Source organism: Diadema setosum, chromosome 11 (assembly GCF_964275005.1).
Source record: "Diadema setosum chromosome 11, eeDiaSeto1, whole genome shotgun sequence".
Taxonomy (NCBI): domain Eukaryota; kingdom Metazoa; phylum Echinodermata; class Echinoidea; order Diadematoida; family Diadematidae; genus Diadema; species Diadema setosum.
Window position 1 is genome coordinate 31,419,281 of NC_092695.1, and position 12,407 is coordinate 31,431,687.

At 39.9% G+C, this 12,407-nt stretch overlaps 1 protein-coding gene across 1 annotated transcript; it reads right to left on the reverse strand.

Annotated features, from left to right (window-relative positions):
• Positions 1 to 563: 563 nt before the first annotated feature.
• On the reverse strand, positions 564 to 11,092 carry LOC140235428 (uncharacterized). The gene is made up of 7 exons (XM_072315454.1): positions 10,995 to 11,092; positions 10,121 to 10,187; positions 7,736 to 7,801; positions 6,711 to 6,832; positions 6,037 to 6,142; positions 2,127 to 5,051; positions 564 to 997 (listed from the first exon to the last, which is right to left on the reverse strand). Exons 1-7 carry the CDS (start codon positions 11,043 to 11,045, stop codon positions 564 to 566), a joined length of 3,771 nt encoding a protein of 1,256 aa, XP_072171555.1. The 5' UTR covers positions 11,046 to 11,092.
• Between the last annotated feature and the right edge of the window lie 1,315 nt (positions 11,093 to 12,407).

The window sequence follows — 12,407 nt, forward strand, 5'->3', positions numbered from 1 at the left end:
CTAGTGGGCACAGTCAAATACAGTACACAGTTTGTCAAGGAGACAAGTTCATCATGTCTTTTAAAAAAATTCACCACTACATAAAGAAATTAGATATGTCATTGACTCATGAGGCAGTAGGTATTGGCATGTGCGTTAATATTTTTGAAAGACTTGCACTGGAATGCTAAACTTGGTTCTCTCTCACTGCTATAATCATCATTGAGAGTAGGACCAAATCTTTTCTAACATTGTTGATTAATTTACATTTAAAAGGCATTAAAAAAACACAAATATATTTCACTGCAGTCATGTTTCCTTTGGTGTAGAAGACAGGCAGATATCAACTTCAGCAGAGTTGAAATCCAGCATTTGCAATAAAAACTAAAAAGTCAAATTATTTCTAGGTCCTTATGAATGCAACATAAGCAAGGCCAGCCAAATGTCCTGAGCAAATACATCAACAAATGCCAGCTTCAGCACCATCAGTTACATTTTATTGCAGTCAGTCATCAGTGAAACATTCCTTTCAATGAGCAAAATATTTTTCCATTATTCTCTCCAATAAACCCTTGATGCTGTGATCATGCCATCGCACACTTAAAGCATATCGTCTTTTTGCATCTGCCTGGGCCCTGGCACACGGATGAGAATGATGACTGCATGGATGAGGATGAGGAGGTTGGTGAAGCAAGGAGCATCTCAGGGCAACTTTCTTCACTTCCCCTTCCCTTACTGTCCCTCTTTTCCCTTTTAGTAGTAGTTCTCCACTCACTTTCCAGGCTCACATCACTATCAGTGTGAATGAACGAGTCACAAGATCTCTGTGAATTCAACTGCAACTTCCTTGGGGTGTTGCATGAGTTTCTACGTTCACTGTGTGAACTGCTTCGGGGTGTATGTACTTTTGAGGATGGATTTCTCCCCCTCAGAGGACTTCTCCCTGCTGGAGGACCTGTGCTTCTGTCAGTGGTGGAACCAAGTCGCCTACGCTTGGAGGGAGTGGATCCATTTGTGGCTGGCAGAGCAACACGCAATGGAAAAAGAGAATTTTCAATGACTTATAGATAGTTCATGATGAATAGCATGCTGAAAATTGAACTGATAAATGCATTTCCCTTTCTATTTAAATAACTTGTCTTTGGTAATGTCTGTCCTGACCTCAACTACATCTAGCCAAAAATGTAATAACACATTCAAATTAGTTGGACTTTTCCTTTTACTTTCAAGCTTCACGAATACAGTCCATGATCTGAGACTCCAACCCCAAGCACCTTGAACAGGAGACTTTCCCTGCCCGAACCCCTTAGCAGACTGGAGACTCTGATTGCACGAACATACACACATCACAAGCTCGGAATGCAACATCCTTTACAGCCTGGGTTCAGGGCCAACTCCAGAGACCTGGACACGTAGTACATGTATCATAAATGCTCTCTGGTGCTTTCTCAGCCATTTTTAAAGCATAGTCAACCTTACCTAGTTGAATCTATTTAGACTGAAGAAACAGCTTTGACTTAGAGAAAATTTGACTTATGAGGGATAAAAAGCAACAGAATATGAAGAGGAGAGGACTTGAAAAAACCTTCGGCTTAGGTGATTATTTGACTCAAGCAAGGTTGACTGTATATGACAAAAAGAAAGTTGAGTGGGAGAAATTTAAGTTTAAAGCAGAAGAAAACACATCTTGAGAGGGAGGCACACAGTTAGAACAGGAGAAATTCAAACCCAAGTGGGTAAAGTGGGAGATATTGAGAAAATGGCCTCAAAGTGGGAGATCTCCTGCTAAAAGCAAAAGAGTTGAAGTCTCTGCATGATATGTTTATAGAGTTGTTCCAATTCAATAAAAAAAAGTAATGGACAAAATAACATCTAGAGGTACAAACAACACTTAACCACAATGGCACTGGCATTGACTAATGCACCTATGATATGTTGCATGTTATAAAGGCATACAGGATGAGCTAACTAAAATTCCTCCAAAACGACTTCTATGCCAATCCAGGGGGATTTCATCTTAATGAGCTCAGATACAACAAAGTGACGACATTGACTTGATTCCATTTAAGTCAACACTGATCGCTGAGAAAACGATCTGCGAATGGCAGGTTATACCGTGCAATTTTAAGAAAAGTAAGTACATGTACCTTCTTGTCTTCCATGACTTTGGTGGCCTTCTTCTTTTGTGCGCGATCTTGACTGCCCCTGAAGACAAGACTGCTTTCTCCTCCTGGATTTTACCTCATCTTCTAGGTGGTGATTCCTTCGTTGTCGGTTATCATAAGATGCAGACTCACAGCAGCTGTTGTATTTGTTGGCACAGTTGACATCACCGGAGCCATTGACGTCAATCCTTGTGGAAGACAGAAATGACATATGGCCATCAAATCCCTCCTCCTGCTCCGAGCTTCTCCTGCCAGTTTGGGGTTCTGGTATTCTATCACTAGCGCTGCTCTTACCTGTCGGTTTGTGGTACCGAAAGTTGCTGTGGGACTCCTTCAACTGGTAACATTTCTGTTTTGTTTGATCTAGTGCAGCATTCTTCTGTATCCTGTGCCCTACATGAGCCGGTCGCTTGCCATCTTTGTCTTTTGATGAGTCTCTCTGACTAGGACGGTAGCGCACATGGTCTTTCTGACCTACAGCATCAGACCCATTACAGCCTCTATGAGGATGATATTTCTGAGAAGTGGTTTGTTTGCTGTCTGAACAGGGAGGGCCATCAGCTAATTTGGAGAGGTAAGAAGACCCACTTGCAGGATTTTTTGGCCTTTCTGACTTTATATTTTCTGCTCCTTTCTCCTCTTTGAATGGTCTGTGTTCACTGGTTCCACAAAGTCTGCGGGCTTGAAACAAATCATCTTCGGCTCCCTTCGCCTTGCTTCCTCTGCTCTTAGAAGAGTGATTATGCACAAATGATGATTCATGCAGGTTTGACTTCATGCAGGCACTTGCACCAAGATCATCCTCGGAGCACCTGAAATCCTGGATGTGCTGCTTTCCAGATGTAAACAGCTTTCGCTCAGGCAGAGTCAGTTGTTCAGAGGTATACTTTGTACTCAGGGATAGCTTACAATCTCCATTTACATGCTTTTTAATCTGGACCTCAGGCTTGTGGTAGTTTGGTTTCCTTGGCTCTGGAGACACTTTTATCAAATCCTCAATCTCTTCTCCATCAGTGTCACTGTCGTCATCATCACTGCTAAAGACCAATATTTCCATGTCCTTTCTCAGGGCATTTCTTGATTGCACACATTCTTTCTGCTCCTCTTGAAACTCAAGGCCTCTTGACGTTGGCTTTTGTTTCTCATCTCTCCTCATGCTAACTATGTTATATGGGGATTTTGCAGCAGAATCCAACGTCATGTGGCCAAATGGCGAGGTGATGCTTGGGGTCCTGGCAAACCTTGTGAGATTTTGTGAAGACCTCTGAAAAGGAGAGGGAGTTGTCATGGTCTCCAGTGTACATTCCTGTCCAGATAATGACTCCGCCATCTTCGGGTCATCAGTGCTACTGTTAGTTAAAAGTGACACGTTGCTTTCGTCGTCCTCACCACTGGAACATAACTCGGCTGCTTGCAATTTGGATAAATGCCATTGAGGCAAACTTTTCTCCAGCTCGTTTTTATTCTCAGCAATAACAAACGTGTTGGATTTCCTGTCAGTCTCTGAATGATCTCTAACATTTTCCTGAGAACCCTGGTTAGGAGATTCATGGTGTTGTTTGTCAGTGGAAGCTGCTGAATTTCGAGTGTCTGTCACAAGGTCGTTTGTCAACGTCTCCCTGTGCGGGCTGAAAGCTAAACCCCTACCAACCCTCCTGCCCTTGGCAGTCCTGCTGGTACCCTCTGCCTTTGATGATAAGACCGGCATTGGTCTGTTTAACAGCTGTGGTAAGGGAGACTTGAAGAAGTCCATGATGTTGCTAAGGATATCTTCAGAGGAACTCCTACCCTTCATTCTGTCACATCCACGAGGGTATTGGAATGCTTTGCCCCGGGACTTTTCCCCATTTCTACTATGTGGTGTTTTAGGAGTCCTCAAAAGTTTGCTGCATGACTCTCTGACATAGTCTGATCCATGATCTTCATGATCACCTGGAACATTCCATTTCTGTGGCAAAGGTGAGGCAGGAGGTGCTGCATGATCTTCCTTCCTGTGGTCACTTTTAAATGTGGCCAGTTCCATCTGCCCTCCAGGACACTTCACCAGCTCAATACCGCTCTCTCTTGCATGACCAGTACTATCAGTAGCAGCATCAGCATCTCCAGGCAAGTCAAAGTCACTTTCATCAAAATGGCCTGCTAAAATAGTGCTCCCATTGTGTGCAAGGCATGGTGAGTCTTCTGAAGACAGGTCATCTATCTCTCCACTGTTGCTTACACAAGTTCTTTGGACAATGTCTGACTTTCCAGGAAAACTTAGAGCTCTTCTTGATGTGTTCCTCATGGACTCTCCCTCTGCCCTATTTAACTGTTCAAAGTCTTGCTCACGAAGAACGGAGCTCCTCTTATGGATGGGTGCACCTGATGTCTCTTCTGTTGAAACGGAGGCATCATCTGTGGCACTATCCCCATTGTTTTCAACAAGGATTGACTTGAGTTTCCTCACAAACCTAGCCTTCACTTGAGCAAGAGACACCTCTTCTTCAACAAGCTCGTCACCGTCTTCAGTCTCGTCATCACTCAGTGGAAACAGATCTTCTGTTGAGGACTCCTGGCTCTCTTCCTCTTGACCAGTATGAGCCACAGCTGCTGTAGGATGCTCATCATCATCATCCAAGATGGGAGTAGAATCTTGGATGCAGGCATCCTGGAATGCATCATCACTCAAACTGGTCACTTGCATGTTGTCACTGGGAGAATGGGACTGTCTGCTTTGACTGATAGCTTCCTCTCTTGTCAGAGAATCTCTGTCATCTCTAAAGACATCTTCCCTGGCATCTTCATGTCTTGGAACATATTTTCCACTCCATCTGTCAGCCTCGGGTGTATTTGTTGGGCCACTGCACACTGATTCCAGATCATCTTCTGATTCATCTGACAAGTCAGCAGAAGAAAGCCTGCCTTCACCTGACAACAGGGTAAAGGAATATCACAAAAAGGTCTGTTGATACCCAATTCATATGACAAGACAACGAATCACATAGTGAAAAAAAGTTGTTATTGTCAATTATACAGGCTACATAATTTGAATAAACTGTACAGGATATTCTCTTTCTTTACACAAATTATTTGCAATCTCTGCTCCTTTCAACTTCTTTAGATATAATTTTCACTCGTATGAAATGAAACAGTTTTATTTTGAACTTCGTAAATGAGACAATCACGTACTGGTATATCACTGACATTACCATGAGAAGAAGATTTCATGAGTTTTAATAGATGAACTGGATGTTTGCATTAATTGTATATCAAAGTTGAATATTTGCAGCAAATAAATGTGTCAGCACTGGATATTTCACCATTTTGAATTAATCTAGTCTGCATCTCCAGTGTAAAGACAGACACTTCTAAACATATTGCTTTCATTCTTATCTATTGACCTGAAGTAACATAAAGAAGTTAATAACAGATTGCAAATTGTAGCAGTATGCTGAAATGTCATCTCATCACATTTTAGTTAATCAAGGAGAGACTGGTCAGCTTGTGGTGACTTCAAACAATCCTGTTGTAGCTCAAGATGTCTATTTGAATGAATGATTGGATTATGACTTCATCACCTATATCATGTGAGTTTTCACACCAGATTTATAGAAATCAAGCACATAACTACAGTGTACTTTTGATTATTGCAGAGTATATGTTCTGCTACACATACTTAAAACTTGAATTACTGTAAAAGTAGAAATTTTCGCGCATTTCACACAACCAGAAACTAGCACGAAAATGAAAACACACGAATATTTTTGCTTGCCAAATGTTCCAGTAGTTGATGTCTTGATTCCGCGGAATTAAAAACACACAAAACTCTTCTTTAATACCCGGTTGAGCACGAAAAATTAGTCGCGCGAAAATATCCACTTTTACAGTAAACTGAGTAAAGTCCAAGTTTTACCTCTTTCCATTCCAATAATTTCTGGATGTGCACTGAAGGAGTTGTACTTGTAGCGCATGAGTGTACCCAAAGCAGAGGAAGTGTCATTCGTGAAGTCAAGGTTTTGCTGGAGGAACAACGACAGAATTCATATCAATACAGTGTATAAGTTTGGAAACATATGTGAATCAGTCCACTCAATTTCAATCAGTTCTATTACTTTTACTGATCTCTTCTATCCCTCAGATACAACATTAAATGGAGGACCCTTGTGTGAGGAGGGAGTTAGGTCTTACATGTGTAAAGGATCCCACAGCACTTGCTTGCAAAGAGCAGGGTGCTAACCCAGTCCATGGTCCACCCTATGCACCCACTGCAGATATCGGGTGTATAATGCCGACCCCTCATGGTTTGCTCCAGGTGACTCAGTAATAGTCAGCATCGAGATCAACCAGGCACATTGTCCCATATGAAGAACAAGAGAAGAGGACTGATCACTTGCTTTATATTCTGCTTTCATAATTGCATGATTTGTTGGTTCCACTTTGCGAGGGGAGGGGCAGTTGAGGACTGCATGGTTGTAATGTTCTCATACACAAAGCTTCAGCTCATAAACTGATATCATGCAATTTTTAATATTAGACAATGTTACTCTCCATGCCACAAAGACAAAACAAACAAAAATAGAATCTTACCAGTGGGAAAATTCCATCTTCTCCTCTTGTTTCCTCATCAGTGAAAAAGGATGATGTCTTGGACGAAGAGATAGTGGATCCCAAGGCACTGTCTGAACTTACACCTCCCTTCCTCTTTAATCCTGGCAAATTGAAAACAAAAAACAAACAAGCAAACAGTGAGATTATCAGCTTCTATTGAGGTCGAGACACTTCAGTCTTTCACACTCTACTTACCTCGGAAGGTATACATACAATAGTCTGTGCACTGACTGCTCTGAATGGTGACATCATGTTGGGTATATCTTACTTGTTAAATTATCAAATCAAATTAAATTTTATCTAATGGTAAAGCATATAACAATAGTCAATTTCATCCAGAATATGTGCATAAGTGTAAATCTGAGGTGTATGTTGTGAAAGTGTTAAAAACTGTGCCCTCCTGGAAAGCCGATTCATCACTGTGCCAATTAACTGCAGCAAATGAAACTAATATGGTATATGCCTCAAGTATGGTTCTTTATGTCAGATTGGTGTTCAGACATGTCCAGTCAAGTCATTTGAATTTTATTTCAGCAATCTTTGTACAATTTCTATTTGTGCATCCTTGTGTCTTTACCATTATGTACCGCTCATATTTTATAAGGATGGCAAAAAGTAAGGACCAAATAAACCATAACAACATATCTCCCTCTGAGAGTGGTTGGTCATTATGCAATTAGACATGAATCCATTGTCTTTCTATCAGCAGGGAAGATCAAGGTTGGCACATACTTCAAATATTTTTCAGTGACGGTATCAAACATGGGATCAAAGGGAATAAGACTGTTGTGACTCCATCCCTTGAACCTCCTTCTAAAGTACACTGTATGAAATGAGTGCCATGATGATAATCGTTGGAGAATAACATTAATTCCTGTGATCCACTTTTTGTTCAGAAAAATACATTTCTATCACTGTCAGAACAAGGTACACATTTGTATATTTCATAGGGAATGTTTCCTAATCTTTATGATACATCAAGGAGTACATGTATACAACACTACCTTTTTTCAGATCAGTTGCGAGGACAGTCCATCCAAACGGCTGAAAGAAGTTCAGCTTTTGAGATTCTACAAACAAAAAATGAAAGACATGGCATGTTCAAGTTAAATCAACAACATTTTGTAAAGTTCTGAACTATAGAAAATGCTGCACATGATCTTCAAACACTTTTATTTCAACTCAAAAAAAAAAGAAAAAAGAAAAAACATATCTGAAAAAAACATATATTTTGGCAGAGAGAAAACAAGGAAAAGTAGAAATTACGCGGTGCGTAATATATGTCCCCGCCGAAAGTAGCATTTTGTAGCAAAATTTACAATACAGGTCAAAAATCAAGGTCAAAGGTCAAAGAAGTCAAAGGTCAAAATTCTGTGTACAAGTTTTGAAGCCCTCACCTAGTGCCATCACATAAAGCAAACGGAATCGAAATCGGGTTAGAAATGGCGAAGGAGTAGCATTTTGTAGCCATGCAATGTACAATGTAGGTCAAAAATCAAGGTCAAAGGTCAAAGAAGTCAAAGGTCAAAAATTCTGTTTAGAAGTTTTGAAGCCCTCACCTAGTGCCATCACATAAAGCAAACGGAATCCAAATCGGGTTAGAAATGGCGAAGGAGTAGCATTTTGTAGCCATGCAATGTACAATGTAGGTCAAAAATCAAGGTCAAAGGTCAAAGAAGTCAAAGGTCAAAATTCTGTTTAGAAGTTTTGAAGCCCTCACCTAGTGCCATCACATAAAGAAAACGGAATCGAAATCGGGTTAGAAATGGCAAAGGAGTAGCATTTTGTAGCAAAATGTACAATACAGGTCAAAAATCAAGGTCAAAGGTCAAAATTCTGTGTACATGTTTTGAAGCCCTCACCTAGTGCCATCACATACTGTACGAGCTGAAATTTTTGCGGTAGTTTTATTTTCGCGAATTTCGCGAATCGCCTTTGAACCGCGAAAATAACAACGCACAAATAGTTACGTTCAGTTAGACCTTCGCGACCGCGAATTTAACAACATGCGCAAATGTCCTCCAAGTAGCAATTCTCGAAAATATCTGTACGCGAAAATTTCAGCTTGTACAGTAAAGCAAACGGAATCGAAATCGGGTTAGAAATGGCGAAGGAGTAGCATTTTGTAGCCATGCAATGTACAATATAGGTCAAAAATCAAGGTCAAAGGTCAAAGAAGTCAAAGGTCAAAATTCTGTGTACAAGTTTTGAAGCCCTCACCTAGTGCCATCACATAAAGCAAACAGAATCAAAATCGGGTTAGAAATGGCGAAGGAGTAGCATTTTGTAGCAAAATGTACAATACAGGTCAAAAAATCAAGGTCAAAGGTCAAAGAAGTCAAAGGTCAAAATTCTGTGTAGAAGTTTTGAAGCCCTACACAAGTGCCATCACATAAAGCAAATGGAATCGAAATGGGGTTAGAAATGGTGAAGGAGTAGCATTTTGTAGCAAAATGTACAATATAGGTCAAAGGTCAAGGTCAAAGGTCACAACTGAAATTCTGTGTAGAAGTTTCAAAGCTCCCATGTAGTGCTCTCATATAAAGCAAACAGAATCAAAATCGGCTCATAAATGACAGAGAAGTACGTGTAGCAAATTGAACATTTTGATCACACATGGACGCACACACGGACACACGGACACGCGGACGGACACACGGACACACACACGTACGGAGCCCGTTTCATAGTCCCCAGCTCGAACTCGTTCGGCGGGGACAAAAAAAGGCTCAAATCATATCAAACTTCCCTGTCACATCCCTGCATGATCACCAACAAATATTGTCAACAACAACAGGAGTAGCAATAGAAGAAGTAGAAGTGAAGTTGATAAGCAGAACTGCCAACAATTGTTAAAATACTTGTTACATGCACCAATGAATTTCCAGAATAAAACACAAGAACGAAGAAGAATTGGACAGATAGACAGACAACTCGCCAGAAAATGTTTGGAAAGTACTTACACTCATCGCGTAATAATCAAACTGTTTTAATGCTTCAGAGATTTAGAAAAAAAAAAAAAAAAAAAAAACTGACTCCTAAGAACAATGTAACAATATACATGTAATATGTGAGCTATCCAAAATTTGAACACCATCCATAATTCAACCACCGGCTACATGTAGAAATCTTTCCATTCTACAAGGGTTCAGATTTGGCACAGGGGTCAAATTTTGGTATGGGTACCCATGCACTAATACGACGCAAGCCACCCATAATTCAATCACATCGGCGTCCAAGATTTGACTGCCTGCTACATGTAGAAACCTTTGCTTTTGCGTGGAGTAAAGTTTGGGCATGGGAGGTCGAATCTTGGTGTAGGTTTTTGTGTCATGAAATGAATTTTAATACCTACTTTAGAAGGATGTGCATACAAATTTAAACCTTACCAGTTTCATTATCCACTGCCAGCTGGTTGAGGTCCACAACTGGAGAATCTTCAAAGGGCTTGTCATACTTTAAAGACAAGAAAAAAGATGGGATGCAAATTTATGCATAGAAATTGAAGGGAATGCATTCCAACTTGATGCTGCTGATGCAGATGTGGAATACATAACATGATGAAGCTTTAGACAGGTATTTGAACATCTTAATCATGTTAATCTAACCCAGTATTCACATTATTAGGCCTAGGCCCCTACTAGATTCTATGTCCATCACATGGAATTGTATTTCATTTATGATTATGAAGCCAATATCAAAATATGGCAATAATTAAATTAGGCCTAGATCATGTAGATCTACAAATTAGGTGAAATTTACATGATTAAAATTCATACTTTGGACAAACAACTTATGTGTAGTCATGTTAACTATTGTCATTGTTAGTCTAGTAACAAAATTACTGGAGTGGAGAGTCTAACGTTAGGCGTACCTAGTAAAGATCTTTAAATTACTAAATTTATACTAACGGTAACGGTTAAATTAGGATTTAAATTTATTCTTTCGACTCATCACTTTTATTTCCACACCTAGCAAAGGAACACTCAAAATTGACATTTTTCTATTACGACAAAAATAACCCTTAGGTTAACCACCCATTTCTTACTCCTTCTTCATGTTCACTATTTGCAACCCTGACTTTTTTAGAAATAGAATGTTCAAAGTTCAAGTTGGTTAGACAAATTTGAGCTAGATGCATGCACAAACTCAAATATCAGTATATGGGACTGTACAAATACAGCGGCCACCGCTTTCGCTTGCTTATATGACAACATTGCGCGATATGCGCTTATGAATCACAGCTACTATAATACTAAATACCTTATTGATAATGGATTCAAAATTGAGGCGAAGTCTGTCCTTGACTTCCATCGCTCGTGAATCTGCAGAGCATTTCTCTCTACAATTCGTCCTGACGGTCGATCGTCTTTTCATGGGTGGCGCCATCTTTTAGTTTCGCAGTGAAGCGCCACTCGCCTCTCTTTTTTTGGAGGTACTACGCCACCTACGATGGTCAGGCAAACTACGAAATTTTTTTTATAGTTTTTTTGTTTGTTTGTTTGTTTGTTTGGTTGGTTGGTTGGTTGGTTGGTTGGCGTTTTGTGTTTTTGTTTTTTTTTTTTGTTTTTTTTTTTTTGTTGTTGTTTTTGTTTGTTTGTTTGTTTGTTTGTGTTTTTTTTTTTGGTTTTGTTTTGTTTTTTGGGTTTTGTTTTTTTTTTTGGGGGGGGGGGTTGTAGACTATCCGGCGCTGCTGCCTAAAAGATAAAAATAAATATCCTTCGGATGAGAAGGGGAAAAATATCACAGTTTCAACAATATGTTGAAATATGATTTAAGGGGGGAAAGCAGATCACAATACAGGCGTATTTCATGGCCCACTTTTGCCCCGGGCTTTTCAATGATAATTATTGCTTTTGCCCCACTGCATTGAGCCTTTATTCGGGGTTACGCCATTTCCTGACCCACTTCATCTGACACACTCTTTCTGACACACTTTTTTTGCCATTCATTTTGTACACGGGGCAGTTTTCATGAGACGGCCTCTGTTATTGGCAACTGTGCTAATGAATATTCATCAGCCTTGCGATAATTTTTTCATAATAAGTCACTCGGTCTGATTCTGTGTCTGTGATTGGCTTTTAGCTATTGACTTACGCGTGATATCGATCTCCTCAAGGGGGTCCATGACGATATCTAATTACCAGTGTGCGTGTGTGTGTTGAATTGCGTTTTAGTGCCAGTGAGTGTGGCATAACTTCTGCAGGTTTCCTGTCCATTTCTCTCTTTTGCTTTCGTATCATCTTATCTCTGTTATTCTTAGAGTACAATCGTACTACCACAAGTGTTTTCCCCCATTTTTTGAAGTGATTATCTCGTTTGCAACAATTTAGAGGTGAGTTTTTGTTCGAGTGTTTGTTGAGTTTTTTGATTGAACACGATGTAGATTATCTACGTGTGTGCGAGAACATTCATGGTACCCACTCGTTTGTTTCCGTGTGCATTTTTACCGTACAGTGTCTTCATCGTTCGTCTTCCAAGCAGCGAGTTTTCACCCTAGTTTTCCTCAACGTAGTTTTTTACCTCAATTTTTTTTTTTTTATTTTATTTTTTTTTTTTGCGGTGCAAGATGTTCAGTGTATTTTTTCTACGGTAAAATGCCATCGTTGATGATCTCCGTGTATTCATTACTAGTTTTCCACCTCCGTTTCATTTTGTGTACAACTAACATTGATA

Bases quoted from the DNA above. Each gene is read 5' to 3' on its own strand.
- LOC140235428 (XM_072315454.1), bottom strand. From the start codon at position 11,045: ATGGAAGTCAAGGACAGACTTCGCCTCAATTTTGAATCCATTATCAAT. The intron at 7,802-10,120 runs GTAAGGTTTAAA...TTTTGTTTGTAG, and splicing joins GGCAGTGGATAATGAAACTG to AATCTCAAAAGCTGAACTTC. The intron at 998-2,126 runs GTACATGTACTT...TTGCTCTGCCAG, and splicing joins AAGTCATGGAAGACAAGAAG to CCACAAATGGATCCACTCCC.